A 16,864-nucleotide genomic window follows, 5' to 3' on the forward strand; every position below is an offset into this window, starting at 1 on the left:
CTCGTTTCTTGATCATCTGCCCGCCTGCCAGGGTTTGCTGATGCTTGTCTGAAGTTCTGGGAACAGTCGTTTCAGTCTGCCAGGCCTCACTGATGCTTAAAAGTTGGAAAATTATCTATGTATCTTGATGGTGCTTGGTGTCTTCCACTGAGACACATAAAGGGAAGGGCTGGGCAAGAGAGGAGGATAAACTTTCTTGGTCTTAACTGTTCGTGCCCGGCGTGCGCATTTCGCGCAGCGGCACCCAGGCCCGGCTGTGCCCCGAGGGCCCCGGCGAGCCCCGCCGCGCCGCCTCCCCGGGCCGCGGGGCCGACCCTCCGCGCAGGCGGCCTCCCCGCGCCCCCCGCCGCCGCTCGGCCCGCCCCCCGCAGCCCCTTTCCCCGCCCCTCGCCGCCGGTCCCCTCCTCGGCGGGGCGAGATGCGGCGGCGGCCGCTGCTGCTGGCGCTGGGCCTGGGCCTGGGCCTGGCCCTGGCGGGGCTGGGCGCGGCGCACGGAGAGCACCGCGCCGACTACGACCGGGAGGCGCTGCTCGGCGGACAGGTGGGCGGCGGCGCCCCCCCGGCCCGGGGAGGACGTGGGGGCGGGCGGGAGCGGGCCGGCCGCGCCGCTCCGCTCCCTGCCGCGCCGCTCCGCTCCCTTCCCCGCCGGCGAGGCCGCGGGGTGGGCGCTTTCCCCCGCGGTGGCCGCCGCCGGGCTGGGAGGGGTCCGAGGCGTCTGCGGGCGCGGCGGGTTGACGCGCCGTTCCCTCTGCCGCAGGAGGAGGCGGAGGAGTACGCGCGGCTCAGCCCGGAAGAGCAGCAGCGGCGGCTGAGGGCCATCGCCAAGAAGATCGACTCGGACGCGGACGGCCTCCTCACCAAGGGTAACGGCGGGCGGCGCCCGGCACCGCGGGGCTTGCGGGCCCCGGAGCCGAGCTGGTAGCGCGTCAGGGTTTAAGCGGGCGGGGGCTGGGCTTTGCCCGTGTCCCGGCGCTGGCCCAGTGCCCTCAGAGAAGGTAAAGATGCGCTCGCCCCGTGGCACAGCCCGTGACGCTCGTGCTGCGGAGGATCTCCATGAAAAAACGTGACGACCCTCTCGCACAGCGCCTCAGGAGTGCCAGCAGACTTTCTGCAGAGGGGGTCTGGGTCACCTAAGGTTTCTGGTGTACGTGGTGAAAGAAGCGAGGGCCATCGCGAGCGCGCAGGAGTGAGCTCACACGGGGAAGAGAGCAATACTCACTTGCAGATACCGGCTTTGCGCTCGTACCCGCTCCTTGCACGTCTGAAGCCACTTTGAATCGAGTGGATTTCTGGGTCTGAAATCCTGTTTGTGCTCTCAGAGAGCAAGGTTAAGAGGCAGGGAAAGTACACTGCAGCCATAGTACACATATGCGCTTCAATACCTGGCGACGCTAAGTGAAACTGAGGGACCATCTATTCATTTCATCACAATAGAGTATCAAATGTCTCTTCCCCGGCAGGTTTTTATCAGGCAAACTTGTGAACTCCACGGTAAACTCAGGCCCTTCCTTTCAGTACATCATCACGACGCTTTCTTCATTTAATTTTTAAACTCATTATGAAAATGTATTTTTGTTGTTTTGCTGTGATTTTGACAAACAATCAAAAGTCTCTCACATGCACACACATAGAGCAAGTAGAATCCGTGTTCCAGTGCCAGAACAGTGATACTTACAATATTAATCATGCAAGAAGCTTTCTAGGTGAGAGGACAAAACATGGTTTTAAAGACGAGATCAACTATATCTCTTGAATGTCTTTATATGCTGAAACTAATCAACTGCACGCTTATTTGCGTGCATCTGCGCTGTGTAGAGGTGAGATAGCATATAAATTTGGCGGGATGGCTAATCCCTGTAATAAACGACAGGCAGTTCAGTGTGAAGGCTATAAGGGAAGAGGTCTATTTTAAAGTGTAGAAATTCCACCCATACTCCATCCTTATGGTATATATTGCATCTGGTTCTCAGTCTAATGGAAACTTGCCTTCCGCTCACTTCCCAAAGGAAAACTCAGCGGAATGTGTTTTTACACTAAGAAACTTGCTGTGTTGGAGCTTTTTCAGCTCCGTTATTTTTCAGTGTATTGCAGAACACTCTTTGAGAACTTTTTCCTTACTAGTGGCACCTCTGTTTGGAGGCTAAGAGTGAGAGAAGATGTGATAACACTAATACTGCTTCTCTAATGTCGGAGCATTAAGTATTTCTGATTAATGGCACTGGACATCATGTTTTCAGATGGCTGTGCCTCGTACCTTAAATGCTGGGAAATAAACCATGCTATAAATTACGTTACCCATCTTTAAGAAATCATGTTGCGGTTTCTTGTAAGGCAGCGGTGGTTTTGTGCACAAGCTTTGGTGCTTCCGAAATGTGGCACGCATGCCTCCGCATATTCAATCAATTCACAGAATCTGTTATAACATTGGTTCCTTTGGTAACACAAAGTCAGTATTCAAAATATATTTTTAAAAATCTCTTGCTGCTTTTCAAAGATATTCAAATAAACCTAGTAGAGTTGTATTGACACTTCTGCCAAGAAGGACAGAGTAAGATACTTCAGTATTTAAAAAATGCTGTAAGATTTTTTCTGCACCAAAGTAGTAATTTCTTTAGGATTTTTTTATTAGTCATCATGACTCTTCAGAGCAGGATTTCAGTTGAGCTGATTTAGCTGTACAATTTTGCAATGCAGGGGAAGTTGTCTTCCCCTTCCGTGCACCTGAAAATAACTGATACTGAGAGACTATGTTCTCCTAATCTTCTTTAAATGAAGTAACTTTAATGTATTGGTAGGTATGAATGAGGTATGAGACCTCACCTGGAGTACTGCGTCCGGCTCTGGGGCCCTCAGCACAAGAAGGACGTGGAACTGTTGGGGCGGGTCCAGAAGAGGGCCACAAAAATGATCCAAGGGCTGGAGCACCTCTCCTATGAGGCCAGGCTGAGAGAGTTGGGGTTGTTCAGCCTGGAGAAGAGAAAGCTGCAGGGAGACCTTATTGCGGCCTTTCAGTACTGAAAGGGGGCCTACAGGAAGGATGGGGAGAATCTTTTTAGCAAGGCCTGTTGTGACAGAACAAGGAATAATGGATTTAAACTCAAGAAGAATAGATTTAGACTAGACATAAGAAAGATTTTTTACAATGAGGGTGGTGAAGCACTGGAACAGGTTGCCCAGAGAGGTAGTGGAGGCCCCATCCCTAGCAACATTCCAGGTCAGGTTGGATGGGGCTCTGAGCAACCTGATCTAGTTAAAGCTGCCCCTGCCCACTGCAGGGGTGTTGGGCTAGATGACCTCTAAAGGTCCCTTCCAACCCAAAGCATTCTATGATTCTATGAATTCATCTGTGTATTAAGCTTTATTTCTTTTTGCCATGTATCTGTAAAAACAAGTAGCTTAAAAGCATTTCCAAAATACATAAGGCTTGATTTCAGCCCCAAGTAAAGGGAAAATATCTGTTAATATTTTATTTTGGGTAATTAAGGCAATGGCAGTGAATTTAGTTTTATTTCAGTTTGTGGATTTTTCAAAGAAAACCCAAAACTGGTGAGAACAGTATTTTTGGGGTACTAAGTTTTGTCTGTCTAAACCATATTCAGCATCATTTTCATAAAGCTTTGAAGAAAAAGGTGAAAGGATGATGCTACAGTGTTGGTTGGCTTCAGGTTTAAAAAGACATGGCCACATAACCATTTCAAGCTGACATAATATGTCAGCAGGCACCAAAAGGCATGCTTGCTTCCATTGTTCAAGTCCCAGTGAGCTAAATACGGGTACTTTCTCAGCTGAAAATGAAGAATCTTCCTTCTTATGGGATAAGTTTTTAGTGATCCAGTTTGCTAGGCAGCTGTATGAACGCTACCTGTAATCATTTTTTCCTACCACTTTCCATGTGTATCAGAGAGGGATGCATCACACTTTCTCTGGCAGCACCAATATAAGCCAGCTTAAAGTAACTCTAGCCTAAAGGTATCAACGGGGAAATGGTACTACGAAAGAAAAACTGAAGGCTGTAGCTGTGATCTATTCCCTCATTCAGTTAACTTGAAAAAAGCCATAGCATAGAGGAAACAGATTGCAATGCAGGTGTAAGCATATAGGCAAGAGGTTAGTTAAAGCAAAGCAGAGTATATTCCAGACAGAATAGACCTGTGGTAGCTTTACAGATTTTATAGTGCAGATGATTCTGATTTTTTTAAATTTTATTATTTTTTTAATGATTTTCACAGATGAGCTGAGTTCCTGGATACAGCAGTCTTTTAAACATTATGTTACGCAGGAAGCTAAGCAGCACTTCAACGACTATGACAAAGATGGTGATGGATTAGTGTCTTGGAAGGAGTATAATATGCAAATGTATGATCGTGTAATTGATTTTGATGAGAACACTGTCCTGGAGGATCAAGAAGAAGAATCATTTCGACAGGTAAAATGTTTCAGCATCAGTTTCTGTAAGCTATTGGCAAAAGGCAGCAATGTTTGTTTATTGTGACAGAACAAGATGGGTAGAGAAATGGTAACAGCTGACACATGTTTTAGCACTTTCATCTGTCTGAGATAGGGGAGTAATTACAGGAAAGTAATGGAGTATTAAAGCTGCTACCAACAAAACAAAGACAGAATGAAATCGTACCTCCTGAGTATATTTTGCTAGCTGAGTGGAGTATAAGTCTATTGACAGTCTTATCACAGAGCACAGTCTCCAGCCATTGTCTTAAAATAAGATGGCAATCTATTAGATTAGGTCTGTAGCCTAACCAGTGTCCTGCCTTCAGTGGGGGCCAGTACCACTGGTGTTGGAGGTAAAGGAAACCCTTGTACTCTTTAACCCCCTTTATTACACTATTCTATACACTTTTTCAGTTATTTCTCAAGTACGCAGTGTGGGGTATCAATATTGCCTGCTTTAACATTTTCTGTCTGTTAGAGACCCACAGAGAAAGCAATAGCAATTTGGACTTTTTTAGCAATCAAAATGCAACTCTGGTAGGTCAAATTTGATTTAAACTGGATGTATAAACAACAGAAGTTATAGATTAATCTCTATATGAAAGCAAATACTCTAAGAGTGGAAAGGAAAGAAGCAAGAGAGGCAGGGAGGGAAGGTTCACCAAGAGTCACCACATAGCAAAACTTGTTTCCTTTCAAGTTACACATTTATAAGTACATGTAAATATTTCCCAAAAAGAGAATAACTGAGTTTTTAGACTATTCTGGCTTGAGCTTTTTTTTTTTTCTTTCCCCCTGCTGTGAGGATTGCTTTGGCTGCTTTTAGTAACCTCGTAGTAGGTAATAAGGGATGTTGACAGAAGTGGAGCTAAATTAGACAATAGGCAGGGGATTTTACGCACTGAAGAAACAAACTGTAAAGATTTGGAGGTCACTTAACTGAATAATTACATAGCTTTTAAATAAAACAAGACTTTAACTGGAACTACCAATGAAAATATTGATCCCATGTGTGAGATACTGCCATCATAGATAAATATGCTGAGCTAGAACTCCTACTCATTTATGCTATACTTTGTTTGACTGCTTGCTACATTTTCCTTCTTGCTGACTTCTTCAACCTGTATTGTAAAGAGCAAAATTAGCAGCATTGTACAAGCATCATATGTCGGCCATCTTCAGCATTACCCTTACTTTTGGAAGTTAGTGATCCTGCTCTAATCAAAATGGAAGAGTTAGACTATGGCATCGATTTAGAATTGACATCAGGTAAACATATGAATTTACCAGAAGGTGGCAGCCTTGTTCATAACTTCTCAAAAAAACACTGAAAAATAGACTTTTTCCCTCAACAGTTCAAGTTTATGTTGCAGTCTAGTACTTTCTGTAGTCAGTCCTTCTGAATTGCCTTCCTATTTAAACTCTCAGCTAAGACCAGCTTTTCTTCAAGAGTACTTTTAATTATTTTGCAGAATAGTTAAGATCTTACAATTATACTTTATTTGTTATGTGTTGTGCTCTGTATTAGTCAGGTTAGCCTAATTTTGAGAGAAGTGTCAATAAATAGGATATGAACTAAGCATTACAATTTCAAATGGTTATTTTTAAAGTATTTGTGATCTCTGGTTTGCTGGCCACTCCCTTGTCCAGATCAGAGTCACACTGATAGCACAACACACTTAATCATGGGTTTCCAAAATTTTTATCGCTCACATCACATGTAGTTTGAGTAGAGATCCGTTATCAATGGTGTGGGTCTTTATTTTGTCTAAAGAGACTGTACAAAATGAAACAAGAAAAAAATGCAACAATTTTCGCACATTTGGAATACAGAAATGGGAAGTTGAAGACATTCAGAAAAAAAAACTTGTCTGCTTATTGTGGATATTATTTATTTGTAAAAGGCATGCTAATATTTTTACTTAAGATAGAGAAGAGACTTTGCTTTGAAATATGTTCAGATGTAATGGACAACCATAAAGGAATCTGTCTAATCCTTCAGCACTTAAAATGGCTTCAGAAAAGACATTTTACATACATAATATTTCAAGACCTTCTTTGAACGACAAACAGCTCTTGGTATGTTGGATATAGAGCCAGAAGGTTAAATGTCCTTAAAATGTAAATTTTGGAATTTGCAATGGCTACCATTAATTATAATCATTGTATTCCACTAGGTTGGTTTGGGAATTGGTGACTTGCAGAAGAGGAAGCATGTATAAAGACAAGAATTAATAAGAATTAATAATTCCATTATCTCCCTTTCACGTTTTTGAAGTCTTGGCTAAGAGTGTGTTTTAAATGTCTCCTTAAGTTGGAAAAAAGGAAGTTTTTATGCAAAACTACCTCAGTTAAAAGTGCTGTTTTTGTTGCTCTGGATGAGCTCTTTTTAGTGAAAATATAACATCAGTGTAATATGAGTAGGTAATGTGAAACAATTAATACTCTAATGAGCTTACAGCCAGCTGCTATAATGTTGTGTTTCCTTTTCATTAAGTGCTCTAACTAAATCTATTTTCTAAGCTTCATTTAAAGGAGAAAAAGCGTTTTGAAAAAGCTAATAGAGATGATGTTCCTGATCTAAATGTGGATGAATTTGTTGCTTTTGAACATCCTGAAGAAGTGGAATATATGACGGTAAGATTTAGGGGGGGTATCTTTATCAGCCTGTGTGTATAGATGCAATATCTTTTTAACGCATGTGCTTAGCCCCAGTACTACAGGAAGTGTGCTTTTGAGCAGTTATGTGTATTGCTTTTACAGACCAAATTAAAAATCAGATAATGTGTTTTGGATCCAGTGCTGGAGTTCAGGAGCTGGAGCAGTGGTTCAGTGCTTTCCTTTGAAATCTGTTGCAAGAACTATTATTGCACAACTGTCCCAAACTTTTGGGATTGGACTGACATAGCTCTCTCTAAACTGTTAGGTTGGAAATACATCAGTGAGATTTTAGCTTGAGGAAGTTTCATGCCTAATTCAGTGTTCCATTCTAGTTAAGAGGGACTTACAGGAAAGATTTCTTCCTGCAGGAAAAGGTCAAGTGCCGGTTCCTCTCACTTTGCTTGAAGTGACACTATAGCCACTTTTCTGACTCAAAAAGAGCATTCAAGCCTGTCTGAAGCTTTAATATTAACTGTACTATGGTCAGAGCTCAGCACCGGCAGTTGACCCTGGTTAAAAGTACATTGGTGCTTTTCTCCAATACAGCCTTCAGCTTTGGCTATCTAATAGAATAGAGCCAACTGCTGGGAGGAGCACTGTGCAAACAGAGCCTCTGTTTGTGTTGACGTAACTGTGGATTATGGACAAATAAGAAAAGACAGAACTACAAGAACAGGCACACTGGCTTCACAGGACCAAAAGACCAACCAGTTTTCCTAACAATTTCATAAAGTTGCAAAAATGCAACTTAGTGAATACATCACCTGAAAAAAGAAACGTGAAATGAGATGATATAGCTTTGTACAAATTCATGTTTCTCAGCTACTTGTATAGTTTTGAATTATGTTGAAGGATTCACCTTTCAGATTTGGTTTTCATAAAACCTGACATCCTAAACTCTTAAGAACAGATCTGTTATATTGCAAAGGAACCAATTACTGCACTAGACAGGTGTAAAACAGAAAAGCAGATTTGAAATGGGCAAATCTTGACTTTAAAGAATACCTTATTGCTCTAAAATGATTTATTGCTGTTTCTCTTGATTACAAGATGCTAATTTTTCACAAATTGATATTTTGCTTTTTGTATGTATGCAAAAGGACTTTGTCATTCAGGAGGCTTTAGAAGAACATGATAAAGATGGTGATGGATTTGTTAGCCTGGAAGAATTCCTTGGTGATTACAGAAGAGACCCAAGTAAGAATAAAAAGGGCAGGGGCATGAAAGAAGGAACTGAACAAAAGCTTTTGGAATGGGTGAATTGTATGCACCTTTATTTTCAGCTTTTTACACCTCCACCTACAGGTTCTGAGTAACATCATCCTGTCTTTTAGAACAATTCAGTTTCCTGGTACTAGGCATCACAGGTCATTATTTCAGTCTGCCCTGTATGTATTTGGCAGTAGTTTGCATATAGCCCATTCCACTGTTTCCTTGCAAGTTACATCTTGTTTTCCTAAAGGCTGAAGCATATTCCTCATCACTAGGTATGCAGCTGAAATAAGATGCAGTTTTGCTAACTGAGCACATCTGCGAAACCAGCCAGCATGAATGTAAGGTTAAATTTTCCTGGTCTTTATCAGCTGAAGAAGGCAGCTGTCAGCCTTGCTTTAGAAGGATTGAAGCTCTGTGTGTTTTAAGAGCGGTGGAGGGGAAGTGTAAGGAGTCTGTTCACTGTACCAGATAACAAAAGCCTATCTGCTTTCACTTTTGGGGTTTTTTCTGCTCTTGCCCTTCCTTAAACTTGTTCTGTTCCTTCTTTAACAAGAAAAAGGACACTCAGCTGGTGTTTATCAATACTTTTCTTTAGCTATGGTGCTAATAGATAAGTATTTTATATGCTGTATTTGATTTGCTACAAGATAGGGCAAATAACTCCTCCAGTTCCAAAAAGACCAGTAGCTTGAGGCATGTGGAAAGTCTGCTTGGTCTTAAGAAGTGCTAATTCTTAAGTGTCAGCTAGCATGCTAGCTGGGGAAAAAGTTTAAGCCACATGAGGATATGGAGAAATAAGGGAATAGTCTGGTTTTCTTCACTCCAATCAACCACCTGGAATTTCACCTTTTATTACCATCTTTGTTTGCCAGAGCCAGTAAAAACAATGTATCTCTCATGCAACTACAGGGTTCTTTATCTTTTTCCTGCTCTGACTTGAAAAAAGCTTTTCCAAGCCAGTCTGTCCAAAGTTGTTAGAAAGGAGTGAAGTTGTTGCTAGGGTCCTTGCAGTAATAGAGAAGATAACAGCTTCGTCATTAAAACTTTTTAGCCAGAATTCAGAGTCAGCTATAATTGTAGAAACTACTTCAACCTTTCTCCAAGTGGCCATCTCTTCTGCATACAGCGTTCCTGCAGCACACTTTAAAATGACTAATAAACTACATGGTGGGTCTGGTTTTGTGATTGTCTTGTAGTTTTGGGCAACAGCGTTTGGTGAACTGTGACATTAAGGGATAATCTACTTGTAAACTAGGTGTTAGAAAGGAAGGAGAGAGACTTCACTCTTTTTCTTCTTTTATAATAGAAACCTGATTATTTTTAAACTGTTATTTATCTGCTTGTGATGTCAACTACTGTTGACTTCCATAAGGTTTAGGAAGTCTTAATATCTGTTCATGCTTCTCTGCAATATTTATCAGTGGTGAAAGATCAGTTTGATGAATTGCTTCTGAATTTCTTGAAGACTTAGAGACAAGTTTAAGATTGCTGGCTAGGTTGCAGGATGCACCAGTCAGTGCATAGGGTAAGTATAAATCAAGTATACAAATAAACAAAGAAATAAAATCAGTAAATGGAATTGCTTTGGATATATTCCAGGTATTTTAGAAAACAAAAAAAAAGACAGTAAACTAATTTGAAAGCCTGCAGTATTGGCCTTATTCTATTGAGCCTGCACTAATCAAGAGCTTTGCCTTCTCTGTTACCTGTCTCAGATGGACCTCCTTTGATGCTAAAGCAGGGGAGCAGACAGTAGAATGTTATTAAAAACTTCTTATCGCGTTATAATGTCATAATCCCATATACTGCAAAACACTACCTACCTACTTTTTGAGATGCTTGTTGATTTAAAGCTTTTGCCTACTTTCCTCTGTCCGTTAAGTGCTATGATGACCAGTGTCTGAGGCCTTCAGCATTGCTCATATTGCTGTCGTGTAATACTCTCAACATGGTATCTGCAACACGATTGCTATACATCAATGGGAGAGAGTAATCTTAACTCAGTCAGGGTAAATACTGCAAATGTAAGATATCTCTGTCATCCACTTTAACTTTTTCCTACTGATATGTCAGCTGTCCCAGTAAGTAGGAAACCATCTACTTGGCAGCACATTCAATATGAAGTATGCTTTCTCCACTATCAGTTTGGGTAATTGTGGATATATTAAAATAAATAGTTCAGTTGATGATAACCCTTGACTTCAATGTCCACTTAGTTGAACTGTAAATTTACAATCTTAATATTACCTTAGCTTTAAATTCTGTTTTAACCTATACAAGTATTTTTTTATATGTAGACAGATGCATTTATTTAATCTGTTGGGACTGGTCTGTAAGGCTTGTCTTTGTTTAGTGAAATCACTTTTATGTTATATGAGACTAAGTGAATTTGCTTAGGAGAAAAGGTGAAAACATCTGCTTTAAGGTAAACAGTGGCTTTAAACTTGACAAATGTGTCTTACTAGCTGCAAGGGAAGATCCAGAATGGATACTTGTTGAGAAGGATCGGTTTGTGAATGACTATGACAAGGATAATGATGGAAAACTCAACCCTCAAGAGCTGTTGTCTTGGATAGTACCTAATAATCAGGGTATTGCACAAGAGGAGGTATGTGTTTTGACTGCTGTTTAGATTTTAATTAATGCAGTAGAATTCTGAAGGCATCACAACAAAATGATAGATGCATTCAGATTTACCATGTCTTAGTAGTTGAAAAAGAATGCTTAGTAGATCCTTGCATGTATTTTTAACCTTTTTTTCTGTTTGACAAAGAATGCAGGTCCTTTAACTGCATTAGGCATATTTGAAGTTCTTATTAATTGTATGAATGTTTGTAAGTTAACAAAGTGCTTTTCTACATGTTTAAATAGCTTATCTGGTTTGACTTAAGGGTACAGTATTTTAATCAGTTATTTTTTAGTTATTGTCAGAAGATCTAATGAGATACACTACTAAAAGAAGCTGTTACATACTCACAGCATAATTTTGAAAATAAAAATTGATCATGATTCTTCTAACTGGATAAATCACCATAGTTTGTAGAACTAAAAACTTGTCTTTTCATAAGGACAAGAAAATGGAAGTATTCTATGATTCAAGATGCTGTAATGCAAACTTTGATGATGATAATTAAAATGGTTTAATCAGGGGTAGAACACCATAATAGGTTTAAGTGGATTCTAATTTTAGCTGTCTTTAGTTTATATTTTTTAGCAGGCAGTAGAAGCACTGAGTGTTCCAGAACAACCTATTTTAGTAAGCAGACTTTACAGTTGCCGACTGCAGTAGAGAGGATTTCTCTCTTTCCACTAGTAACTTTTTATCTTAATTTGTCCAAATCTCTTTCCTTTGCACTGGAGGATTTTGGTGTTCAGAATGGCAGGAACAACAGGTCTTCCCATGCCTCCATAATTCCTGGTAAAGACAGGAGATGCTTTGTGTCAAACATCATAGCCCATCTGCTGTGTTAGACCATCTCGTTACTGAGGTCGCACTTCCTTTTTCAGCTCTGTTGGTGACAGAAAAAGCAACATGGCTAGCAGGCAGCACTGGGTGCTCATGTGTCTAACCTTGTAGGAAGCTAAGCTGTTCAATTGCTCTAGTAGTATTTTTGTAAACATTGATCTGTAAGCCTTTGCACCAACTTTTTTTAACATCTGACTCTTGAGGGTGGTTGTTTCTTACTTCACAGAAGCAGTACTGTTCTAACTGATGTGAATTCTGTGTGGTGTCTATTCATACCTGTGTTGGTTTGCTTGGTTGTTTTTTTTTTTTTTTTAGCAGTTCTTCTCCATTCATTGAAATTTTAGCTTACAGTAAGGCCATAAAATCATAGAACCATAGAATCATTTAGGTTGGAAAAGACCTTTAAGATCATCAAGTCCAACCATTAACCTAACACTACCAAGTCCGCCACTAAACCAGTTAAGGGTAGAGGAATAATTAATTTTGTGTTTCCTGGCTTGGTGGCTGGATTATTTTTTAATGAAAGTAAAGCTAGAAATCACTAAGGTTGGAAAGGACCTCTAAAATCATCAGTCCAACCGTCAACCCAATGCCACCATGCCTACTAAACCATGTCCCAAAGTGCCACATCTACACATTTTTTGAACACTTCCAGGGACTGTGACTCCACCACCTCTCTGGGCAGCCTGTTCCAATGCTTGACCACTTTCCGTGAAGAAATTTTTCCTAATATCCAATCTAAACCTCCCCTAATGCAGCTTGAGCCCATTTCCTCTCATCCTATCGCTAGCTACTTGGGAGAAGAGACCAACGCCCACCTCACTACAACCTCCTTTCAGGTAGTTGTAGAGAGCGATAAAGTCTCCCCTCAGCCTCCTCTTCTCCAGGCTAAACAATCCCAGTTCCCTCAGCCGCTCCTCATAAGGCCTGCGCTCCAGACCCTTCACCAGCTTCGTTGCCTTTCTCTGGACACACTCCAGCACCTCAATGTCCTTCTTGTAGTGAGGGGCCCAAAACTGGACACAGTATTCCAAGTGCAGACTCACCAGTGCCAAGTACAGGGGGACAATCATCTCCCTGCTCCTGCTGGCCACACTATTCCTGACACAAGCCAGGATGCTGTTGGCCTTCTTGGCCACCACCTGGACACGCTGCTGGCTCATGTTCAGCTGGCTGTCGACTAACAACCCCAGGTCCTTTCCACTGGGCAGCTTTCCAGCCACTCTTCCCCAAGCCTGTAGCGTTGCATGGGGTTGTTGTGACCCAAGTGCAGGACCCGGCACTTGGCCTTGTTGAACCTCATACAGTTGGCCTGGGCCCATCGATCCAGCCTGTCCAGGTCCCTCTGCAGGGCCATCCTACCCTTGAGCAGATCAACACTCCCACCCAACTTGGTGTCATCTGCAAACTTACTGAGGGTGCACTCAACCCCCTCATCCAGATCATTGATAAAGATAATTAAACAAGACTGGCCCCAATACTGAGCCCTGGGGGACACTGCTCGTGACCGGCCGCCAGCTGGACTTAACTCCATTCACCACAGCTCTCTGGGCTTGGCCATCCAGCCAGTTTTTTACCCTGTGTAAAAGTGCCATGCTGTAGTAATAGCTCAGTTCTGCAAGAAATCAGGCTTTTTATTTGTTTCCATAATGTTCTGGTTTTTTTCTTCAGTTAATATAAGGGCTTAGCAGAGTCATCAGTCCTAAAGAGATTGACTTAAGTCATAAACTGCTGTTTGAAAGCTGAGTATTGCAGTTGCATTTTGGCATTGCAAAATGACTCGAGAATCCTGGTAGCTAAATAACACAAAAATGGAAAAATTACTATAGATTCCATTTCAAGGAATTGATGTGTGTTTACCAAGATGTTCATCTTAATAATCTTTTAGCTTTTGCCATGCAGAGTGCTTTTCAAATCTGCTTAGCTGACGTTAGTCCCTGTTATTTTCTTCAGTCCTCTTAGGTGATGTACTCAGCTTAAATGTAAGTAATATTTAATTTAAAAAAAAGTCACTAAGCAGCTGTATTGAGACAAACCAATCAGAAAAAGTAGGAACAGAAGGATTCTCTAAATCATTGTATTTTAGATGTTTAGCAAATAAAAAAAAAAAAAACCCACATAATACTAGGACTCCTCTATTTCTCAGAAGTAATAGGTGCAATAGAGCTGCTGTACTAGCTTGTTTGCTTTGAGCTATGTAATAGTTGTGAATAAGCTACAACTAAAATATTCTGCAGCTGGTTTTTTGTTTTACTGCTGAACTTCCATCCTTCTATAATATATAGGTAAGCAAAAATCTGAGAATTGTTTTAACTTGCAGTTTCATGTGATGTTGTCATGATTTAGTATTTAAAAGTTCTTTCCGAAAAGCAAGCTTTTGCTTTTAGGAAATGAGGGAAAACATGAGTTGCTACCCAAGTTGAAGTTCCTATGCATAGATGGCTTATCTCATCCACTGTTGGAGGTAGAAAACCCTTGTTCACGGTGGACATCAAATACTTTCCAGTTACATTTTAATCATGAATTACAGACATGGAGCATTTTTTGCAAATAAAGAATAGATACAGAATACCCAGCTACAAATCTTTATCCCTACTTTCTGGGGTTTTTTTAATATGCATGTATGATGGAAAAGTGAGTCCCCACAGGTTAGGAAATAAAAAATGGCTTAGCACAGTAGACACCTGCAGAGCTGAAAGCACAAGTGCCTACAGCTTAACCTGAGAGCTGTAAATGATGCGTCTTTTGTCAGACACAGGGTAAGTATGTGACTTGAGAGAGAACGCATGCACACTTCTGAAAGACAATGCTCAACTTGAAAACTGTATTGGGTCAAATCCTCATTGAGGTCCCACACATCAAGGACTTGCCATTGTAGCTGTCATTCTGTGGGTGCATGTCCAGAGGGGCCATCTGAAAACACAGGGTCTCTAACTGAAAAGGCTCAGCTTGCATTTTCTGCAGACAATACACTGAAGACGTGTACTGCACTCGTCTGTGGATTTCAAGGACTATGGGTGCTTCCAGGAATATGATTAATCTTTGTTGGTTTAATACTGTCTTCCACTGTCAAAGTAAAGCTATGCGTTTGACATTGATTTGTTGCTTTAGAATTGATAGGGTAGAGATTTGATACTATGATTTTGCCACCAAATAAAAGAGGCAAAGGGAAACAAACCAAGGAAAGAAGGGCTCTGTTCTGAATGTAAAATCTTGTCTAGCTTGTTACAAATAATGGTGTTGTGGCAGGACTATCTATTAACTGTGCACGTGGTGTTCCATTTATTTTAAAGGCTCTTCACCTTATTGAAGAAATGGATTTGAATGATGATAAAAAGCTTTCTGAAGCAGAAATTCTTAAGAACCAGGATTTGTTTCTTAACAGTGAAGCAACGGATTATGGTAGGCAGCTTCATGATGAACGTTTCTACCATGAAGAACTTTAGATTATTTATTTTGTACTCTGTTTTTCTTCTCTTCTTTCATTTGGAGTTTTTGTTAAAAGCACCCATCAGCTGTGTTGCAGGTTTTATGCTGTGATTACAGTACACTAATACTTGCGTAAATAATTTGCATTCAAAATTTAATTGCCCTCCTGCAGACTTCCTTGGGCCTCTTCTAGCCTTCAAAATTAATCTTAAATACTTACTTCCAAAATTATATAGTGTTGGGAAATAAATTACTTCAGGGGTAGTACTGTATTGTGAAGGGTTGTTCTACTGTACTTGAAGAAAATGGAGAATCTAAATGATTCTGAAAGAATGCAAAACATAGTAACTGAGAGACTACTATTTTTTCTAATCTGTTTAATTAGGGTGGGGAGTGGGGAAGATGGGAGGATGTTTAGAGTCAGTATTAACTGTGTTTTATTTAATATGTTTGGAGAAACACTTAGATTAATGCCTCAATTGTTTACGAGGTTTCTACTTAATTTTAAATGGTTTCTATACTGTGTTTTATTGTATCATAAAACTTTCTATTTTTACATCTATAGACAATAATTGTTTTTAATGTACAATTCTACAGCATTAGGAATACAATGGTATTTTACAGTGTTAAGACCCTCTTCATTTGTTGGATTAAAACTTAAAATACTCTGTCTTTCTGTGTTTTGTCCATTTATTACTTACTGTGGCTCACCCATAGCAGCTAGTTGAAATGTGAACAATGTACACAATGTATGTAATGTACAATGGCAACATTCTTAGCTTTTATAAATCAAAAGACACATCATCTCATCTAGATGCTAAAGAAGATTCAGAAAAAGCAAAGTGTGCATTTAGCATTTTCTGGATAAGTTTGCAAATGCAATTGTGCTTTTTTTGTTTTATTTGGGATATATGGAGCTCTAAAGCATCATGGCATTACATAATATTTGTAGTAATAACCTCTAAAAAGTTAACTTTGGTTGAAAGCTCCACAATTGCCATTCATAAAAGTAAGTACTGTCCCATTATGTGATTATTTCAAATAGTCTGAAAGGTTAATGGCATGACAGATTCGATTTAGGAAAGTACATATATTTGCTTTTTATCTCCTAGAAAGTCACAGAAATGAGCTGAGTATTCTAAACAAAGACAAAGCCTCGCAGAATAGATTGTGTAGAGTGTATTGGGGTTTTTTTTAATTCCTAGATAACTAACTCCTGTAATGCTCTTGCCATGTTCTTCTTGACTGTTTTCCTTTCTCCCAACTCTTTTTATTGAGTAAAAGCAACTAGTTCTGCCTTGTTTTTTCCCAATATACCACCTCTTAATTATTCTCAGAACAAACAGGAAATTCCTTTTGATATAAGTGTTGAAGATCACCATTAGAAGGCTAGCAATTTTGATTCAGAACAAAACTACATATACTTTTACTGTATTTTTTTAGATATCATAGTGATAGAAATTCAAACGCTTTTTCAATTTTAGTGGTTGGGGTTTTTTCAACCCATATTTGTTTATTTCAGTTCCTGGGAATGTGAGCACAACTATTGCCATGTTGGTGGTGGGACCTGATTTTTTTTTAAAAAAAAAAGTCTAATTAAATCCAGTGTGTCCAGGAATATTAAAACAGTTGTCATGATCTTTG

At 40.3% G+C, this 16,864-nt stretch overlaps 1 protein-coding gene across 2 annotated transcripts; it reads left to right on the forward strand.

The window, feature by feature from the left end:
• The first annotated feature begins 418 nt into the window (after nucleotides 1-418).
• On the forward strand, nucleotides 419-15,237 carry RCN2 (reticulocalbin 2). Of its 2 annotated transcripts, none has more exons than XM_075714335.1 (7): nucleotides 419-541; nucleotides 758-863; nucleotides 4,230-4,426; nucleotides 6,973-7,086; nucleotides 8,211-8,307; nucleotides 10,791-10,933; nucleotides 15,085-15,237. In XM_075714335.1, exons 1-7 carry the CDS (start codon nucleotides 419-421, stop codon nucleotides 15,235-15,237), a joined length of 933 nt encoding a protein of 310 aa, XP_075570450.1. The 2 variants fall into 2 exon arrangements, with proteins under 2 accessions (XP_075570450.1, XP_075570453.1); XM_075714338.1 differs by having other exon boundaries at nucleotides 6,985-7,086.
• Nucleotides 15,238-16,864: the final 1,627 nt, after the last annotated feature.

Source organism: Pelecanus crispus, chromosome 7 (genome assembly GCF_030463565.1).
Source record: "Pelecanus crispus isolate bPelCri1 chromosome 7, bPelCri1.pri, whole genome shotgun sequence".
In the NCBI taxonomy this organism is placed as follows: Eukaryota; Metazoa; Chordata; class Aves; order Pelecaniformes; family Pelecanidae; genus Pelecanus; species Pelecanus crispus.